The following is an 18,948-nucleotide window of genomic DNA, read 5'->3' as shown; positions in this document are numbered from 1 at the left end:
TGTCGTTTAGGTAGTATCCCACTTCATCATTTGCGCGCTTCAAAGGATGAACGGCCATGTCCGCTAAACACTAAAGGATTCTATTTTTGCTCCATGGGGATCTGACGGAGAAGGTTTACCCTCCCCCATCATGATGATGACAGGCCACACCCCGGCTATGCCGAGTAATGCAAGGTTGTTCCCTAGGCGTTTTTTGCCCTTCAAACCCGAAGGAAGAGAAAACAAATCGGCCCCCTCCCCATAGTCTCTGCTTGCGCTGTCCACACACGTAATACCCCTTTCGCAACTTTGTAACACTCTTCGCCCATTTGCTGCATCGATGCACAGATCCTCAAACACCTAGCCGTGGCTATGGCCAGGCGCAGCAATGTGCTTTGGAGATCAAGTTTGAAACATTGGGTCCGTCTGTTAAAACCTGTTTCATCCCGACGTCGAAGCCCGTCTCGGATGACTTCATCCCAATCCTGCAATAACATACTGCCATACTGTGAACATTCGAATGCTTATGCTGAGAATGTTCTAGTCCCAACAAGGTATAGATGTACTGCGCTTTCTAGAAGGATTTGGAATCGCGGAAATTAGTTGACGTGAAAGAGACACTAAAGATGATGAACAGTTCGCTTTGGAGATAGGATGACATGCAGGCAGGGTCGAGAGACCAAATTGCACCCAAGAGAGAGTAAGCAGAGACGTAGATCTGCATCAGAGAAATCTATATATGGCCCAGAAAAAACCAATCAATTCAAACTCCGCTCCCAGTGGCCCCAGAAGAGGTCTTGTTCGCTTGATAAACCGGAACGTCATCTTCCTCATCATCCGAGAACCCTTCTAGGCTGTTATCATGGCTCGAGCCATTAGTTCGAGGCCGTTGATCCTCCAATGTGTCATCGGCGGAGACCGAAATCCCTCTTGCGCCCCATCGGTTGTTCTTTGGCCTCTCCCCATTGACCCTCTCTTCTTCAAAGTCATCATCATTCAGACTCTGCTCCTCATCCGCCACCCTGCGCTGTCTGAAATTGAGCACCTTGCTAACAAGCCAGCTGTGGCGGAAGTCGTCCGAGTCAACCACCCCTCCATTACGAAGCTTCACACGCTGGCGAGAGTAGTAGACCCAAGCAAAGTCGATATAAAAAGCGGTCTGGACAAGCCCGAATATGTCGGCAATCGGCTCCCAGAAGCCCTCGGCGCCCAGTCCGCGCACAAGCCAGTTCAGTATGTAGAATGCTCGGTATGATCCCAGCATAAGCAGGTAGTACGAGTCGATGACAGTCGGAACGGTGGTCTGGCGCAAGAGGAGCAATTGGGGGAGGACACAGACAGATTCAAGGATTATAGAGAAAGCCCAGCATGTCTACTCATTTCAAGACACATTCTGTCAGTACTGTGACACTCACAGATTGAACATCCACGATTCGGCTTACCTCAGTGAACCACCGACCAGATTTGTACTCCTTGAATATGGCAAGGGAGATAGGAGCCAGGACAAGCGACAGACCAACAGAGATCAAGCCCATTTTCCATGCTCTCTCCTTCTCCCGTGTGCGAGGGAAGACTTTCATCATCAAGAAGATGACATAGAACGACGTTACAGTATAGAAAATCTTGAAGAAGACAAGATAGAAAGACCCCCAGGCCTCTTTTCGAAAGAGGTCAAGATATCGAGTGACGAAGACCAAGGCATAGAGCATCTGTGTAAGGAGCGAAACACCTGCATTGTAGTACAGTTTGTTAGCATCATGGATGATCTAGCCTCGTGTCACGCCGTACTTACCTTCAGCGCTCTTGTTCCGATGTATGGCCCATATCAGGACGCATTTCGACCCGAGGTGAGAGAAGTCGCCCAGGGCGCGGAACAGGTTCATGTTGATGTTCACCATGATTGCTTTTGTATATAAAAGCTGGCCAGTAGGGTTAGGCGTCCAGCTTCAAAGTCTGAGATACCTCACAAGCCTCAACTGTCACCGCTGAGGCTATCGAGCAGGTCACCGAAAGACAGTGTGACTAACTGTGGACCGTGCTTCGTTTATCAGCAAGGCCCGGTCGGGGGTATATGGGTTGTCGTCCCGGATTATGTTGTGGATAGATATGAGAGAGGTGCACCAGGCAACCTGGGTATAATAAGAGGACAGATGCAACAGGACCCTTGGAAACGGGGCTATATATAGCTTGAAACAATAGAGATGGTAAAAGTGGTCGTTGTGAAGCTCAGCGATGGTTCCGTCTTATCTGGTCTCAACGAAGGGGGAAGCTCCGTTCACCGTCACAGCGGGATCCACCTCAAGGCGCCGCAAGAAGCTGGGGATGTTCCCGTGGCCGCGTGTCCAGCACGTGATCGAGCAGCTACCTGTCAGGCGTATGACGTCAGCATTTACCTATTGCTCCAGTGTACGGAGTAGCTTCACAATTATCAGATTATGTTCTTATTCATGCTGGAAGGCGGTTCTGAGGCGTATATATGCTGGGTAAACGGAAACAAAAGATTTCTATATGTATTCTTCGTGCTGCTGTTCCTAAATACCCTACTATCATCTCTTAGTCGGCTCCTGCTGCCATTATTGTTTGTGTCAATGGGATTGACGTATCATCAAGCCTGTCACCGCTTCTTATGAGACCAGCTCCCAAGGCATGCGAGACATACCACTAGCTCCTTTGCAGCCTGCTTGGGTATCTTAGGCGATTGTTTCAAGATATGCTTACAAGCTTTGAATCAATGAACAACCGCCAAGGTTCATTGACAGCCAATCCAAAGATGCATGGATCTGTTATGAAGCTCAATGGTTTCGAATATTGAATGGGATGAGCCTCAACCATTCAGGCAGGTATATTCCTGTCCGTGGGAAATGTAATTATTTGTTGTGAGTTCAAGGAGTCTTCCCTACTTGGAGGAACAGATGACATTCTGGTATTGCGACTTCCACGGACTCATATGCGAGTCCGTTCTATATGAATTGTAGAATGGTTGCTTCGATTTTAAACACGTGATCTCATGATTTAATGCACGCTGAAAGCTCATGGGGGCACTAATGGGGAGCTAGACCGAACTAAATACAAGATATGTTCTTGTATTGCGTAGCCAATGCTCAACCACCAGCACATGTGAGCGGGAGTTAAACCACAGACGCATGGGAGGCTTAGTGCTCCCAGGAGAAATAGCTTTTGGACCTGAACTTATTAGTAACAGACGAGCTTCCTCCTAGAGGACTGAGTTCGGCGTACGTAGTGATCTCTATGTCTGGGAAAGGGATAAATACAGTGAGCGCTTGGTCAGAATATCAGTTTCATGCATTTGACATGCGGTCCTCCAAGCGAATAGGTTGATTTATACATGCGACAGGAATGATCAATTCTATTCTGCTCTGATCCATGTCACCGTATCCGATATGTTCTGCACATGCTATCAGCTGCGATGGGAAAGTTGTATATGAACGATCACTTTCGACTAAATAGCCGCAGATCGCTGATATTACTCCTCCAGATGCATGAGTTCTCCAATGAACCCAAAACATTGCTAATTTGTAGAAATTCCTCGCTCATGGTCATATTCAGCCGTCCAGAAACATTTTCTGCACAGCGCCTCATCTTATAAGTTCCGCCACGGACGTGATAGCAATAAGCCCAAGCCAAGTTGCCCGACTGCCAACATCCTCGGTAGGACGATACTCAATAAGAGCTCGCAGAGGGTCAAATAACGGTTCACGGACCTACCGTAGATCTTTTAAACCCGCCTAGGAGGGAGCCAACTGGGCGGGCGTAGATAAGATGCATATCTTGAAAACCTGGAGATGCAGCATTGCGGACTCGGGCGGGCACCGGCCTACTTCTTTAGCAAGGTGAAAGTTCCAGATCGCAGCAGCGGCGAACCTTGCATTTGGAAATGTCCAGACCATGTCTAGAATACGCGGGACAGCGAAAAGACCGCCAGGACCAAGATTGGATGGAAGCAACCGAGACGGAGGACGGATCATTGGAAACACGGGAGCCCTAGTGGGAGTTCAGGGATTCTTACCCCGCTCCCAGCGTATCCCGTCAGGAGCATCTGATTGGGAAGGAGGAGGGAGAGGCTGGAGCCCACGTCGACACTAAGTTCATCATCCTTGAGCCTTCGAGATTTGCTTTTTTGGATTTTTTTTTCTCTGGTGTGCCAAGGTCAACGATTGCATACCAAAAAATGTTCGTTTCAAGTTGTAGTCTTGCTCACGGTCACCAGATACCAGGTAGTCCAGACCCCGCTCCCTCACTGGCCTTGTCCACCCGCTTGACCTACCTGGACACTGCAGCGACGCCAGGTTAACCTGGCGAGAACAACCGAGACGGCGGGCTATATGGAACGTATGGAACGTATGTCGCCGCCACCAGCATCATCGCTCCCTGTCTTGTTTGTTGGAAGACAGGATTCGAAGGTGCGATTTGTGGCTGATGGATGCGCTGGAATTGAACTTCGATTATGGTATGGCCGCAACAACCCAAAGTGGTCGTCTGAAGACAATAGATACTGTGTAATGACATGCGCGGTATACAACGTAGTCGGTTGGTGAGAGAGAACGGAACAAACGGAGAGGAACTCGAAGTAGTATAGGTAGGTGCCTTGTGTATGAGTACAAGGATGAGTAGGTAGGCGTCAAAGGCCAGACGCACCACCCCTCCTCCTCTGTCATCCTTTCCCCTCCCCTCCCCCTCCCCCTTCCCCTCCAAAGGCCATAACGGGGCGTAGGGTCTCTGCCGTTCTTTTTAGAAAATCCATCCGGAATTTCGACCGATCAAAGAGGGGAAATCGCTGCTGGCAATGGGGCTCGGGATCTGTACGGTACACTGTTTTTGTCAAAGCGAAACCACTCGATCTAAGACTGGCTTAAAGCGGGATAGGAGGGGAATTACTTCTTTTGGCATAATGAGACCATGCAACGGTGTGCAGAAACCATCTCCTGTCCGTCTTCTTGGTGAACTATCAATTGCCAGGTAGAACGGGAGTGAGTGAGTGAGTAGGGGAGGTAATCATTGACTTTATCCACGCTTGCTTAGGAGAAGAAAAAGCAAACACGAGTCGGAGCTCGCGGGATTGGTGAAATGGAAGCTGCTTGGCCATGGAGTGGATTCGGATCTCCCCTCAGCAGTAGTCAGTCTTGTCTTGTCTTGTCAGTCAGTCAGTCAGTCAGTCACTTGCCGTTGATTCGTCTTCTTTCGCCTTGCACTTTCGCAGTTGCTGGTCTTTCTCCTGCACTTCTTTTCTTACCATTCCTTTTCTCTCTGCAGGTTCGTCTCGTTTCTATTTTTCTTCTTTTAGCTCACGGCGAGGAAAACAAATCCTCCCTCTCTTCTCCCTCCCACCCTCTCCTCACCCGAATGTTTCCTTAGTATACCTTACCTTCCAACCCGCGTACCGGCACTCCTCCCTCCTGCAAACCGCTAAATGTAAAGGCATGTATGTATCTTTGACCTCGAATCGACTCGATCTTGCCTGCTCATTTACTTGCTGATCATCTCTTCTACGCCAACGATCAGAACGACGACGATCATCCTGACTACTGACTACTGACTACCCTTCCCTAGCGACTGCCAACCGGCCTAGTATTCCGATTGATTGTCGACCAACATCTACTACTATACTACTCTCACTATCTTCCTCACTACTTCTTACTTACCTGCCTGCCTACTATTACTCTCCTGATCGGCCTCAATCCGTCACTTAGTCGACCTCCAAGCAACGAGACTGCTACTTCGTGTCTACCTGTTAGAAAAACCCCGAAAGTTTTCGAATCATGAACTTCGACCAGTAAGCCTTTCTTTGCACTCTGTGTTGGTCTCCATCTCCACTTGTCCTGACCAGAACGTCTTATCATCGCAACTCCAGTATTCCTCCGTACTATGTCCAGCCTATGTATCCTAAGATGCTCGAGAGGTCTACTTGTGATTGTGCCTAAACCTGTTTATATTTGTTTTCTTTTTGCCCTTGACTTGCCCTTTCTCCCGTCTTTCCCTCCCTCCCTCCATCTAGTTTTCACTTCCCCTTTCTTTCTTTTATTCTCTCCTCGTGTTGCTCTCCTTCTTACTCAGATTCGTGCGCCATCTCCAGGTCCCTCGCTGCCGACCACTTCCACACATGCATGTAACATTTTTGTCGACTCTCCCCTTCACTCCTGACGTCCAGCCTCCCTTCCTGCGGCGCTACTACCATGCCGTATGATGCACTGGTGTCATCGTCACTTTGGTGTAACCAGGCGCTCGCTTCCCTAGACATGACAGGACGATCTACACGGAGCGTTCCTTGAATAGCAGATTTACTAATCTCCTAAGCGTGTGTACTTACAGATGAATCAACGGAGCGTGATTGGGAGAACTGCATATCCTCAACCATGTCGTAAGTCACCCTTCGTCCTCCCAAGCCCCAGCAAAGCTAGTCTTAGGGCTGCGAAAAAAAAGCTCCAGGGTTGCTCTCTGTCCATATATACCTATGATGAACTATCCCCCAACCCCGGTCATGTGCTTTTCATTCTTGCCTTATGTTTTTGTTTTTCCTATTCACCTGGGGCTTTTGCCTGTCCTTATCTGCTGATTCACAAATCGACTGGCTCTTTCCGTCATTTGTTTTATTATTTCTTGTTTTTTTGTTATTATTGCTCAGATTATCCTTACCATTACTTCCATCATCCTCATTTGGCTTCTTATCTACTTCAGCCCTGTATCCTCGCTTCTTGCGACTTCCGCGTATTTATTCATTTTTCTTTTTTTCCCCTTTCATGTATTAGTCACGTCTCTGGCACTGACGCCCTCGGGCTCTTCTAATGACAATAGGTCTCCTCCAACATCGAAACGAATTAAGACCTCCGTCCCCGCCAACGCACCATCCCATCTGTTAGCTCCGCAACAAGTCAATCCCTACTCACGAGTGCCTTCATACGAGGGCATTCCTATGCCCCAAACTCAGATTCCTCCGCCGAACCCGCGCAAACGCCGTGCTTCGCCCCAAGCAGGCACCACCGCGGCCATGCCAGCTTCAGGCGCGACCGGAGCTGGAGGCGAGCCCGGGCATGAACAGGGGTCCGGGATACCAGAGCCTGCACCGAAGAAAAAAGGAAGAACCAATACTCCTTGGACTGCCGAGGAGGAACAGCGGTTGAAGACTATGCGCGATGCTGGCCGCAGCTGGAGTGAAATTGCCAAGGTGCACCAATCGGTTCTGTACCACGTTGAAGCGTGCTAACCTGGTTGCTCTCGGGCTTCGCAGACTTTCCCCACTCGGACCGAGGGAAGTGTCAAGAAGCATTGGTATAAGGTAGGCATCTACCCGAAGCTCGCTCTAGGTCAGAATGAGTTTCTGAGTAATGTGGCAGGATATGCACTACGCTGAATTTGCGGAAGATGAGGTAAGAACATACGACATCCGTCTACGCGCCGAATCGATACTAACATGATGGGTTATAGTCCGTAGCGCTTCGCGATGCCATCAAAGAATACGAGGCGAACAAGTGGAAAGTAATCGGGCAGAAAGTTGGGAAGCCAGCCAAGGCGAGTTCTCAAAGTGACCAGCCCCAGCGCAACCGACTGACATTTCCCGATATAGGCCTGTGAACAGTATGCGAAAGAACATTTCAAGGACCTCTAGAGTTTACGAAAGATGACGACGTGATGACAATCTGCATATTCTTGCCCACTGGTCGATCTAAGCCATGGGATATGACTTAAGCTGATCTAAGCCTGTGTTTTCATATTGCCACACAGCGGTTTCTCTTCATAGTATGCAAAGCTCTTGGCGAAGGGTCGTCGGCGTTAGGTTGCGTTTGTTCATTTCTTACTATTTCACTTGTCAGTCCTCCATCCTCTCACATTCTCGCGTTCCTTTGCGGCTTCAGTTGTTTCCAGGGCTGTCGTCTCCATTTTTGATGATACACATTGCTGGTGAATTTGAACCCCTGTCGCGTATGTCCTCGGTTACTCTAAATAGACTTCTTTATGGGTCTGGAAACTTGGGTAGAGGACAAGAGTCGCACAGTAGACGGTAGAGGACAATGCTGATGTGCCTGCATTTGAGAAAGCTCTGCAGAGCAACCTGCAGGTCGCTAGCGAAGAAGAGGGTAGGTGGCAGACAAACAGCTTACCACATGAGCAGGATGATGATTGGGGCATTACCCATGAGGCCCAGATCTTGGATGTCGGTGAGGGGATTAGCCGCATAACATGCACCTGTATTCGTAGTATAGTATACGTAGTTGGTAGTTAGTAGAGGCAACGGCGTACTACTGGGTCACTGAATAGTATAACGCACGGGTAGGAAATGTCATCCGAAATCGGGGGGCGGCGGCGGGCAAGTCCGCGGCAAATCCGCGGCCACAAACCCACCCACCTGTGAGGAGACTATGACTCGATCCAGACCCCGCCGCCGCCGTTAAAATCTATCTGGGGGTTTTCACTGTACCCGCTCCACCTTTCGCTCACATTGCAGTCATTGACAACACTGGGTTCTCTCCTCTCTGTTTCTTTCCTGTTTCTCTCACACTCTCGGGCTTTTTTTCGCCTTATAGTACAAGCCATTGCCAGTGTGCATTGCGCATTCGTCAGTGATAAGTGCTCAGGTTAGTAGTGGAATTGTTCATTGCGTTCAATCAAGCCGCTTTTTCTTTTGGCTGCCAATCCCCCGCCCCAAAAATAATGGTTTGCCACAAAACTCTGTTGATTTCAGTATGACTGACGCACAATTGAGATCGTGTTGAACCAGGTCTGGTCGTCGCCACAGTCTTCCCCCCCATCGCAATCACAACGTCCCCGTACATACAGGCCTCCCGTCTTCTCGCAGAACCATATGCAAGGGACGGCTATCATGAAGACGAGTAGCGTGGTTTTGTCTGTCGATCAAGGTATCTAAGTAATCTGCCTGCATGAAGACCGGTGTTCGACAACTGTACGTTACACAGACTATCTGGGGCACTCGCTCTCTGTCGGTGTGGGGAAGGGTTAGTTACTTCATCTGCTAGCGAGCGAGGGCCCCAGAAAAGGTGTGGTAAACGTTGTTCGTTCTGAGATTATACGGTTGAACTTGATCTGGATAATTCCAGCGAAAGGACTCATGCGCGCTTCTCGCTATTATCAATCCCGCTTCTTTGGACCGGTTTGTACTGACCAACCGCAACAGCATGTCTTCCGAACAACCAGTCGCCGCCATGAGGCGTTCCTCTGAAAAGGACATTGCCAACGTCCAGTCAGGTTATGATACCTCTCGTCCCATGGACAATGGCGAAGAAAATATCAATCGGACGGCGCGTGCGCCGACGCGCTTGACCTCCTATATCAAGAGATTCGAGCAGCAATTGGTCGAGTACAACTTCGAGGCTCGCGGTATCGAACGCGTGCCAGAGAATGAGCGGATGACCAAGTTGACCTGGGTTGCGTACCTGCAGTCGTTTCTGCTCTGGGTCTCTGTTAATCTGGCTGCCAACAATATCACTCTCGGCATGCTGGGCCCTGCTACCTATGGTCTGAGCTTCCGCGATACGGCGCTTTGCGCCGTTTTCGGGGCTTTGCTTGGTAGCATTCCCGCGGCATGGATGGCTACTCGAGGTCCAGTATCTGGTATTCGGACTATGGTGAGTGAAAGATGAAGCATTTGCTTGGGCGTGTCCGCTAAACTCCACGTCCCCAGGCATTCGGACGCTACTCTATGGGCTGGTGGCCTAGCAAGCTGATCGTCATCTTGAATCTGATTCAAATGCTTGGTTACTGTCTGATCGACTCGGTGGTGGGCGGCCAAATCTTATCTGCTGTGTCACCGCATGGAAACATGTCGGTTGCTGTGGGTGCGTCGTCCCATTTGACAGTCGCTTAACGTGACTATACTGACAATCTGGAAGGTATTGTAATTATCGCTATCATCACCTGGATCATTGCCACGTTTGGCATTCAAGTCTTTCATTATTACGAACGGTGCGCTACGCTTCATCTTGTTTTATCCAAGCTGGCGCTAACTTGCTTTTAGCTTTGCGTTTCTTCCTCAGCTTGTTGTGGTCTCCATATTGTTTGGCGTCTCCGCAAAACATTTCGACCTTTCGGCCTCGTCCACCGGGGACGCTCGCACAATTGCTGGAAACAGGTAACCTCTTTGATACTTAGCCTATTGTTCCAAGTTGACCATTCGCAATCTAGATTGTCTTTCTTCTCCCTCTGTGTTAGTTCCGCAATAACCTACACGCCACTTGCAGCGGACTTCTTTGTCTACTACCCCCAGAATACCTCTAAATGGACCCTTTCCTCTCTCTCTCTAGCAGGGCTGACGTGTTCGTTCACCATGGCGATCATCTGCGGTGCTGGCCTCGGATCAGGTGTCGCCAACTATGCGAAATATAGCGAAGCATATTCCGTCGGTGCAGGAGCCCTCATTGTCGAAGGCTTTAGTCCGCTGGGTGGGTTTGGCAAATTCTGCTCGGTGGTTGTCGCGCTGGGTTTGATCGCCAACACCGTGGCTCCTTCCTACTCGGCTGGAGTCGACTTCCAGATTCTCGGACGTTATGCGGAAAAGGTTCCGCGAGTGCTCTGGAACACCTTCGGAGCAGTGATCTTCACTGTATGCGCCTTGGCCGGCCGGAGCAACCTCTCTGATATCTTCACCAACTTCCTGGCTCTTATGGGCTATTGGGTGGTCATGTGGGTGGTCATCATTCTGGAAGAACAGTTCATCTTCCGGTTCCGTAGCGGGTACAATTGGTACGCTTGGAACGATCCGTCTAAGCTCCCCGTTGGCATCGCTGCTTTGATCGCCTTCCTGGTTGGCTGGGCCGGTGCGATTCTGTGCATGGCGCAGGTGTGGTATATCGGACCCATCGCGCGCTTGGTGGGCGAGTATGGTGCTGATGTAAGTTGTTTCTGGGTCTTGCTTGCCGTGTTCCCCCACTGACGTGTGAACCAGATGGGCCTCTATGTCGCGTTCTCCTGGACAGGCCTGGTGTATCCTCCTCTTCGGTACCTCGAGCGGCGTTACTTCGGTCGGTGATCATGATGAAGCATTCTGAACACCGAATTCGCTCTGCGAGTGCTGAGGGGGAGCTGGATTGAAGTGTAAATGTTTTTGGTGCGAGTCAGGTCAGTCGAAGGGGTCATCAGGGTGATATAAGACGAGCCATAAAAGTTATAATCTATTGTATAATACGATGCTTGTTATGGCACGCATGGTATGGGGAGCACAGACTTCATTGTCTTGTTTAGACTATAGCAGTTATCTAATATTGCTCATTCGAGCACATTATATTGATTGCATTGTTAGAAGAAGCCACTATTTCGGATTGAGATGCTCAAAACATCAACAAAAGTCAATTAAGGACGCAGCATTGAAGAGCCGCATGTTAAGTCCTCCGTACATTTGACAACACCAACGAGTGCAACCCGACGCACAAAATCCCCCACCAACGCCACATCGCATATTCCCAACCAACCTCATCCCGATTCATACAACCCAATGACCTTGGTCGATCTAGAATTCCAGCTTCGGCCGCCGATACGAGTCCAAGCTCAGGAGTATGCGTGGGATGCTGACCAATCCATTATCAAGCTCAATCTGCCCTGCCAGTGCCTGTGTCAATCAGATCATACTCACAAAATCACCGAACAATCTCCTGCACTACGGAATACATAGACATAACTGGCCCGAAGGATGATCACCATCTTCCCTGATCTGATGGCGGAATGAACCGCCATCCCATCCACACCCATCCCATCACATTCGGCAGTTCCGCCTTCCCCTGCAGGGCCCTGTCTGGAAAAACCCCCCGCGACGCACCCTAAACCCACCCACGCCAGGCTAAAATAAACAAATGAAACAAAAAAAAAGTCAGTAATTAATACGTACGATCACCTCACATCTTTCTAGTCCACTCCCAGCAGTCCAGAAGGTAGTTTAAGATTAATCTACTCTTCACATATAAAAATCATGATCAGGTAGTTATCTACAACAACTACCCGGGAGTAGAAAACAAATCAAACCAGACTAGTAATTAAACCCCGAGTCTCTTGCCTATTCGGGAAGAGCACACTTCCCTCAGCTCAGCTCAGCTCAGCTCCCTCCCCACCGTAAGCATCCGGGCCATCGTTCACTACGGAGTAATTAGTAGATGAATCTGACATACTGGACAGAATAGGTAGTCTACCCGAAAAAACCTATCTGGCTCTAAAATATCCTGGAGATTGAGAGTAATCACGACACAGGAGAAAGAAATGTAACCTGGTACTCCGGAGTTGTAGGGTGCAGTAACCGTAGCCTACAGTACTTCGGGCAAATGACCGTGACAGGTTTCCCGCGAGCAGCCGGCCCGCCGGTCCGGGGACAAGGACCAGGATAAGGGCAAGGGCAAGGGCAAGGATAAGGAAGCAGGGGAACCGTTGGACTACTAGCTAAGTTAGCTGTACGGGTACGGGGCGGACTGGAGGACATCATGCCATAGACTAAGTTACGCATCTCATCTCTCCGCGGCTTGACCGCCCCGATGCCACACCCCGGCGGACACCCACCTTTCCCTCCTGGCTAAGCTTGCTACGACTTGGTAGAAACTGAGATGAGGTATCTTTTCTTGTTTTACACTTTGTGCGATTGTAGAATTTTTTTTTCGCGATTGATATATCGAGGTTAAGTCTTGTTGCTCGTTTTCTCTTTTCTTGCCAAAACGGGATGGATGGGTATAATCTCTTACCACTGTCGCAGTCAACTCAGGTAGAGATCTTAAAACTGTGTAGAGCAACAGCATTCATTTATACCTCATGAAGTGGGATGCATCATTTCGGTGATATGCTCCAGCTCCAGCTCAAGCTAGAGTCAATGACATCAATGATCAGTGTGACATCTCGGATAGCGCATACTACTCCACAGATATAACCAGACCAAAAACCGACCTCCCTCCTCGACAACAGTCTAGGGCTCGGAAGGGCTTAGTCCCGAAAGGCATAATTCTCTTTTATAGCCAGCGAAGCAAAACATCCTCTAATTCACCCAAAGCTCCAACTTATTCTACAGGCATACAAGCTAGCCGAAAACCAGAAGTCTTGAAAACAACACAACAACAATACAGACGAAGACCCAGCAGAAAGAGATAGATAGGTGCACAAGGGGTCAAACCACAAATACAGAGGTAGACAGGTCGGGCCGGGAAACAAGAACGAGAACGAGAGGGGAGAGAGAGGACAAGACACCTATGAGTATGTCGGGGGAGAAAGTAGAGTGAAAAAAGTAAAAAAGCCACATGGGTTTTCTCATACACAGCATTCCTCAAAAAATATTAAAGAAAACAGAAGACCAATTGCTAGCTCCATCCGGACGATTTCCTGTGACATCTCTCTCGTCTTTCCCGAACGACCCTCTTGAGCTCTCCTCTCTCGATTTCCGCTCTTCCTTTCCGTCCCTGTCCTGTCTTTGTACACGTACAGTTGTCCTTTTATCGAACCCATTTGCAAAGAACCCATTCCCACGTTACTGGGAATGGATCAAGATAAAAGACAATCGCTCCATTGTGGAAGTGTCAAATATTTACCGGTACCAGTACTCAGGCTTGACGTAGTCGGCGAAGGTCTTGGGCTCCTCATGGGGAGGGTGGCCGTGGTGGTCGTGGCCGTGGTGGTCATCTGGCCGCGAGGGACATTCGTTAGCAAGTGTGCCCAACCGATGATGTAATGCCACGATAACTTACGGGCGTGGGGGTCCTCCTCAGGACCAACGTAGTTCAGCTTGACAACGTTGCCGCACTCGCCGCAGCGCTCGATAGGGCGGTCACGGGAGACCTAGCCGGTCAGTATCCGAGCAAGGTCCAATGATGAGTCGGGATTCAGCAAAAACTTACGGTGAGCCAGTTAACCTGGTGAGAGTCGGCGGGGAAACCAGTGCAACCAGCGTACTGCTCATCACCGGCACCGTTGACGATGATGGGGTTCTCAAGAGTTCCTGCAGTTCACTTATGTCAGGAACCCGAAACGATTATCGATTACATCCACAGCCGGCACCACGTCCGGTGGACATAAATCCCGCGGCCAGAAATTCGACGTACCCTTGCGGGAGGCATCCAGAGGTCTCATGTCGAAGATGTCGATGCCCTGCATCTTTCCGGTAAGTTCGAGACGCTCGAGACCGGTGGCATGCTCGATGTCGGTGGGAATGGTACCAGGCTTGGCACCAGGGGGGACAAGGTCTTCCTCGGTCTTGATCTCTGTGGGACAGGAAAAGCGCACAATTAGCATCAGATCCGGGGAAACATCATACGATCCGTAAAATCCGAATGCCTGCAGCGCGGAAGCTCGACAGTTGCCCTCACCCCCTCAATTGCACCTGCCGCTCGCGGAAGAAGCCCAGGGAAGATGGTGCAAGTGAAGCAGGCTCGAACAATTGACGTCTGCGCGACGATGAGGATGTGCGGGTACCTACCCTCGAAAGACAGGATCTTGCCCTCCTTGCTGACCTGCCACTTCTTGGCCTGGTCGACTAGAGGTGAAGAGCCAATGTCAGTGCATGTACCAATACCGAGAATGCATTAGGAGATAGAATTGACCGATGTCGACGCCATTGGAGCACACAGACACAGGTCGATGGTCTCTGGGGTGGGCTAAAAAGGCGGTCTTGGTCTGACTCTGAGGGTCACGTACAGCGGGTAACAGAGGAGGAGAAGGGGCGAGCAGCAATGGCCCGGGTGGGAGTGCGCCTGGCGAGGGCGAAGGCTGTGCGTTGAAGGAACATTGTCCTGGTGGATAGTGATGCAATGACGGCAGACAAGGCGAGACGTTTGGAGGAGAGGGAGTTTGGAGGTTGAGGTGAGTTTGAAGCCGCTTCGGCCCGTGGTCGTATGGTCTTAGTCAGCCGTGTGGGATGATTGGTTGCGGAGCTACAACGGCCGGCCGCAGAAGCCACTTGAGCAGATGAGCTTCATCGGGACATGGACTCAGGGCTTAGGGCTACATGGCTTGCGCGGAGGGTCTCTTTGCGTCAACGTAGGGCCTAGCCTCACTGCCTGACGAATATGGCCGCTGCCACGAGACGAGCCACTGCTTTAGTGAGCATTAGCGCCTGCAAAGTGAGACCGGCGCAGGGCCCCTCATTCTGCAGCAGAATCGACTTATCATACACTATCAATCAATCTACTCCGTACCGTACATTAGACCCCCCTCTGGTGTCAGACCACGCCATGAACCTCACAACCAGTTCCTACGTATCTGCACATCGAGGAATAACGTGACAAATGAACGCATTATGTGAGACATTAGACAGAGTAATGGGACGTAGTAAGATTATATTCAAATGACAGTCATTGAAGTTGCGTCGCTTTCTCGCGACAAGCGGCTGGTGTGAAGCCATTGCCGACCTTCCCTGCGATGATACGCCACCGATCGTTCTCGTATTCTTGAAGGGCACGTTGCAGTCTTTGGACCTGTTTTGATTTGTCTTAGCCCACCACTTCACATACGCAGAGGTATATCCTTGCATAAGAAGAGACCTACCATTTCATCGCTCCAGGTGACGTCCTTCGCTTTCAACTTGGTGCAGTATCGAACCTGTAAGGTACCACTCGTCCGGCCTGGAAAGAAGTCCGCAATTTGCTTCCAAGTGAGGTTTTTGTTTTCTTTTAATTCCACTAACAGAGCATCTTCCTCCGGTGTGAACTTTAGTTTGGGGCCTCGAGGCCGGGGAGCCGGTTCAGGCATCCCGGGCTGGCCTACAACACTCGGAGGACCCGACGGCATAGGCGAGGCTTCCACATTCATACCATGGCGCCCAGGGGTCCGCAGCGCCGCATGGGGCGGGAGGCGATGGTGGTGGTGGTGTTGCGGCAGCCCAACTGACTCTGCGTGCCCAAAGCCGTGCCCTGGCATCGGAGGCTGTTGGGACGGTGCCCCGTGGACAGAGAAGAGCATCTCCGGCGAGTGACCATGCTCGGCCGGCCCGTCTGCGGGAAGGACCGATAATTGAGGTCTAAGACCATGGTCTGTTTCATCTCCTTCTGTCTCTGAATGAGGCCGTTTCTTGCCACGGTGGAGTGGAGGGATTTCGAAGCTGGGTGGGGGATACTGGACGGGAAGTTGCCGTGGGAGCATCGGCGTATGGCCAAGGACAACGGTCTGTGGCATATCATGCACTGATGGCTGAGGGGTTGCCGTTGGAAGGACGGTCGCGCTTGCATGATGCTGTGAGAATGCTGCGCTGCTGTGAGAATGCGGTTGCGAGAAGGGGGGTTCGGCCTGTTTGTGATGGTGGAGGTGCGGCTGTGGCGTGTGATAAACAAGCGTGCTTTCCTGTTGCTCGGGCTTGCAGGTGGCATGTTGAGAGTACTCAATCGCATAGTCACGATACGGATCCGCCAGAGTAGCGGACATACATCTGCGCCGCTAGAGCTTGAAAGCCCTGGCAGGCTGCTCAACGCGGCTTAGAAAATGGTAAGAGGTGAGTTCGAGGGAGTCGGTCCCAGTAGAAGAGGTCTTTCGCTGATAGGACGGAGTTTGGATTCGAGAATAAAACAGTGATAAAAAGAGCTTGATTCCAAAGTTGACAGTGGGTTGAGCATCAGCCAATATCTCTCGTCATCTAAAGTCTCGCAAGCTGAGATCGCAGTCTCGTCACAACAGAATCGCGTTGTTCAAAGCAGTTTTCCAGTACTAGTCGAGGTTAGGGAAAGGCTGAATAAACGGACTGACGTGACCGAAGCGCCAAGTCAAAGAACTTGTTCATCCCACGGGAAATGGATGGAAATAGAGAGGCCTCATCGAAAGCAACCGAACGCATTTGAAGGGAAAAGCGGGACACTTGAAGGCGACGCACGGTCTGGCCAACATGAGGAGAAAGAACCAAACCAGTGGCAGGGTAAACATGATGGATATATAAGCGATAACGCACTCACCTAGATCAAGAAAACGTTGAAGACCAAGTTTTTCGGAAATTGCCAGTAACCCTGCATCCGTCTGCTGCACCTCAAATTTGGTTCCGACTCAACCGAATCTACAGAGTCAAGCCACAGGCCTCTATAATGGGAAGCAAACGGTCAAGACGGCCAAGATGTAAAACCGTCAAGCCCCGTCACTGGAGATGCAGAAACAGATGGGGAAGAGACAAGTGGAGGCGATGCCGGGATACTTCTTCCAGCTGCATGTAAAAGTCCCGTGCAGTGACTCGACTTATTCTAGGATATATAGGCCAGTTCAGCCAGAATGGGCGGTAGTTGTAAGGTTCTGGAAAGGGAAAAAAAGTAATAAATAAGAGGGTACTGGGGGATTTTCGACGAGACACGGAGATACTCCATACAGCCCGAATACAGGATGGTGCAGGTGGGCTGGGAAAATAAATCCCCCATTTGACGGACGGATCGGCATTCCAGTCAAGCTTAGTTTGCAGAGGGGCCCAGTGTGAACAACGGCCATAGCTAGCAGAGCCAGCGATGTCGAAGGATGAGGCTACGATTTGCCTTCCGCCGGCCCGTCTGGTGGTTGCCAAGGCATGGCAGACAGTCGTGGAGAAGGAATTTAGAGTCAACTGCCGGGAGATACTGTACAAGTATGAAACACTAATATAGACAAAGAGTCTAAGAGGTTTCCTGGATGGGTTATCGGCGCCCAGCTTGCTTCTGGCGGCGTTTGGACATCATTCTGGATGATTGATCAGCTAGAAGCGGGGAGATCCAAGCCCAATCCATACGTAGGCCTAACATAATCTTAAGTTAACTTATTGGATACGAACGTGGGTTGAGTGACCTCTGGGCTCTGTGGATTCGGGTTAAGGGAGTCAAACCTGTTGCTGTTGTGCTCCTAACTCGCTCAGGGAATTTGCCCCCTGTCAGAACAAGGCCCATCGTAGGTCGTCGCAGCAACTCCACCCAGTGAAACGCCAATAGCGGAGGAGGAATGAGAGCAGTCGTCGTGCGAGACATCCACCTGAACAGGGTGAGTTGAACCACTAGCGGGAGAAGGGCTAGTTTGTTGTTTAGTGGGCCATCATCATGACTAGGCAGGTGAGTTCCGGCCGAGCCTTCTCATGAGTGATGGTGGAGTCTTAGAGAGTATATAATCCCGAAAAAGGCTTTGGGGGGGCCCTTTTGGGGGCAGGAGGCGCGGGAACTCAACCACCGCCTAACCCACATCCACTCGATAGATAGATAGGTTGATAGATAGATAGGTTGAGAAGGATACAGCAACCTTCGGGATATGGTCTGCAAGCATCGTGCCGCCCGCACAAAAAAAAAGTGGCTGGTTAGCTTCGAGGTCCAACCGTTTGTCCACGTCTATTTTCCCCTTTTTCTGTTCCTCTGACTGGTCTCTCACGGGGGAATCTTTCGCTCTGGGTCCTTGCGCCGGGAGGTCACTAGACAGGGTGACCATGATAAAACCATCTTTCCCTTGGCTTTTGCTACTCCGTACTGAGTAGACAGTGACCCCATCAACAATGGAAAGGCCGGACTGACCCTTTTCGTGAGAGCGTCTGTCAACCTTATTTGCTCGTGTCTGTTAGATTACCCTGGCGGACGAGCCCCGACAACGGTCGGAGGCCGAGAGCTTAGCGCGTGGGTGTCATGATTGTCTATGCCCGCGAGTGGGTGTGGGCGCACGAGGGGGGGGGAGGGGGAGGGGATGGAGGCCTAGAGCTGATAGCCACCGATGATTTGTTGCGGGCGGTTTTAAGCCCGCTCTATTGCCTACTTAGTCAATGAGCATGGCTGTCATGAATCATGTCCACGGGTAGAGCAACGGAGCTTATACACAACACGTAAGACCCCTCCAGAGCCTGGCGTTGAAGTAGCCTTAACTGGGCGTAGGCTCCGGACTCCGGGCTGGTCTCGGAGTCGGACTTGGTGGGACCTGTGCCCATTGCATCTTGCAGGCGTGCAGGCTTGCGGCACAAGGCAAGCTATTCCGACAGGCGTGTTTTGACTTTATTCCCACCCCCGGAGGGCTTGAGCTCTTGAAGCAGTGGTGAAACAGAACGCAATGATTAGATTTCATCGAACCACTGGA

The 18,948-nt window shown here is 50.7% G+C and overlaps 6 protein-coding genes across 6 annotated transcripts; 2 read left to right on the top strand and 4 right to left on the bottom strand.

Moving 5' to 3' along the window:
• Positions 1-399: 399 nt before the first annotated feature.
• On the bottom strand, positions 400-1,901 carry BO95DRAFT_446990 (ER lumen protein-retaining receptor). Its single transcript, XM_025587519.1, has 3 exons — positions 1,772-1,901; positions 1,422-1,708; positions 400-1,351 (listed from the first exon to the last, which is right to left on the bottom strand). The coding sequence occupies exons 1-3, from the start codon at positions 1,860-1,862 to the stop codon at positions 743-745; spliced, it is 987 nt and encodes a 328-aa protein (XP_025437959.1). The 5' UTR covers positions 1,863-1,901; the 3' UTR covers positions 400-742.
• A 4,889-nt stretch (positions 1,902-6,790) lies between these two features.
• On the top strand, positions 6,791-7,566 carry BO95DRAFT_373150 (SANT/Myb-like DNA-binding domain-containing protein; the record flags this gene model as incomplete). Its single annotated transcript, XM_025583037.1, has 4 exons — positions 6,791-7,159; positions 7,223-7,270; positions 7,329-7,361; positions 7,420-7,566. Coding segments are annotated over 4 exons (597 nt in total), but the record flags the coding sequence as incomplete, so codon positions are not given.
• A 1,559-nt stretch (positions 7,567-9,125) lies between these two features.
• BO95DRAFT_456614 (purine-cytosine permease family protein) lies at positions 9,126-10,975 on the top strand (the record flags this gene model as incomplete). Its single annotated transcript, XM_025588416.1, has 6 exons — positions 9,126-9,575; positions 9,632-9,785; positions 9,840-9,912; positions 9,965-10,078; positions 10,132-10,837; positions 10,892-10,975. 6 exons carry the CDS (start codon positions 9,126-9,128, stop codon positions 10,973-10,975), a joined length of 1,581 nt encoding a protein of 526 aa, XP_025437957.1.
• A 2,520-nt stretch (positions 10,976-13,495) lies between these two features.
• cox5b (cytochrome c oxidase subunit IV) lies at positions 13,496-14,692 on the bottom strand (the record flags this gene model as incomplete). The annotated part of the gene is made up of 6 exons (XM_025583032.1): positions 13,496-13,590; positions 13,656-13,746; positions 13,806-13,906; positions 14,010-14,168; positions 14,384-14,440; positions 14,602-14,692. 6 exons carry the CDS (start codon positions 14,690-14,692, stop codon positions 13,496-13,498), a joined length of 594 nt encoding a protein of 197 aa, XP_025437956.1.
• Positions 14,693-15,222: 530 nt separating this feature from the next.
• BO95DRAFT_267022 (MYB DNA-binding domain protein) lies at positions 15,223-16,694 on the bottom strand. The gene is made up of 2 exons (XM_025581552.1): positions 15,451-16,694; positions 15,223-15,380 (listed from the first exon to the last, which is right to left on the bottom strand). The coding sequence occupies exons 1-2, from the start codon at positions 16,321-16,323 to the stop codon at positions 15,258-15,260; spliced, it is 996 nt and encodes a 331-aa protein (XP_025437955.1). The 5' UTR covers positions 16,324-16,694; the 3' UTR covers positions 15,223-15,257.
• Positions 16,695-17,452: 758 nt separating this feature from the next.
• BO95DRAFT_266996 (uncharacterized protein) lies at positions 17,453-17,966 on the bottom strand. Its single transcript, XM_025581551.1, has 2 exons — positions 17,729-17,966; positions 17,453-17,641 (listed from the first exon to the last, which is right to left on the bottom strand). Exons 1-2 carry the CDS (start codon positions 17,865-17,867, stop codon positions 17,544-17,546), a joined length of 237 nt encoding a protein of 78 aa, XP_025437954.1. The 5' UTR covers positions 17,868-17,966; the 3' UTR covers positions 17,453-17,543.
• Positions 17,967-18,948: the final 982 nt, after the last annotated feature.

The sequence above is a fragment of the Aspergillus brunneoviolaceus genome, assembly GCF_003184695.1.
Source record: "Aspergillus brunneoviolaceus CBS 621.78 unplaced genomic scaffold BO95scaffold_79, whole genome shotgun sequence".
NCBI lineage: Eukaryota > Fungi > Ascomycota > Eurotiomycetes > Eurotiales > Aspergillaceae > Aspergillus > Aspergillus brunneoviolaceus.
Note: the sequence above shows the minus strand (reverse complement) of the source record. Positions and strands in the feature narration are given on the sequence as shown.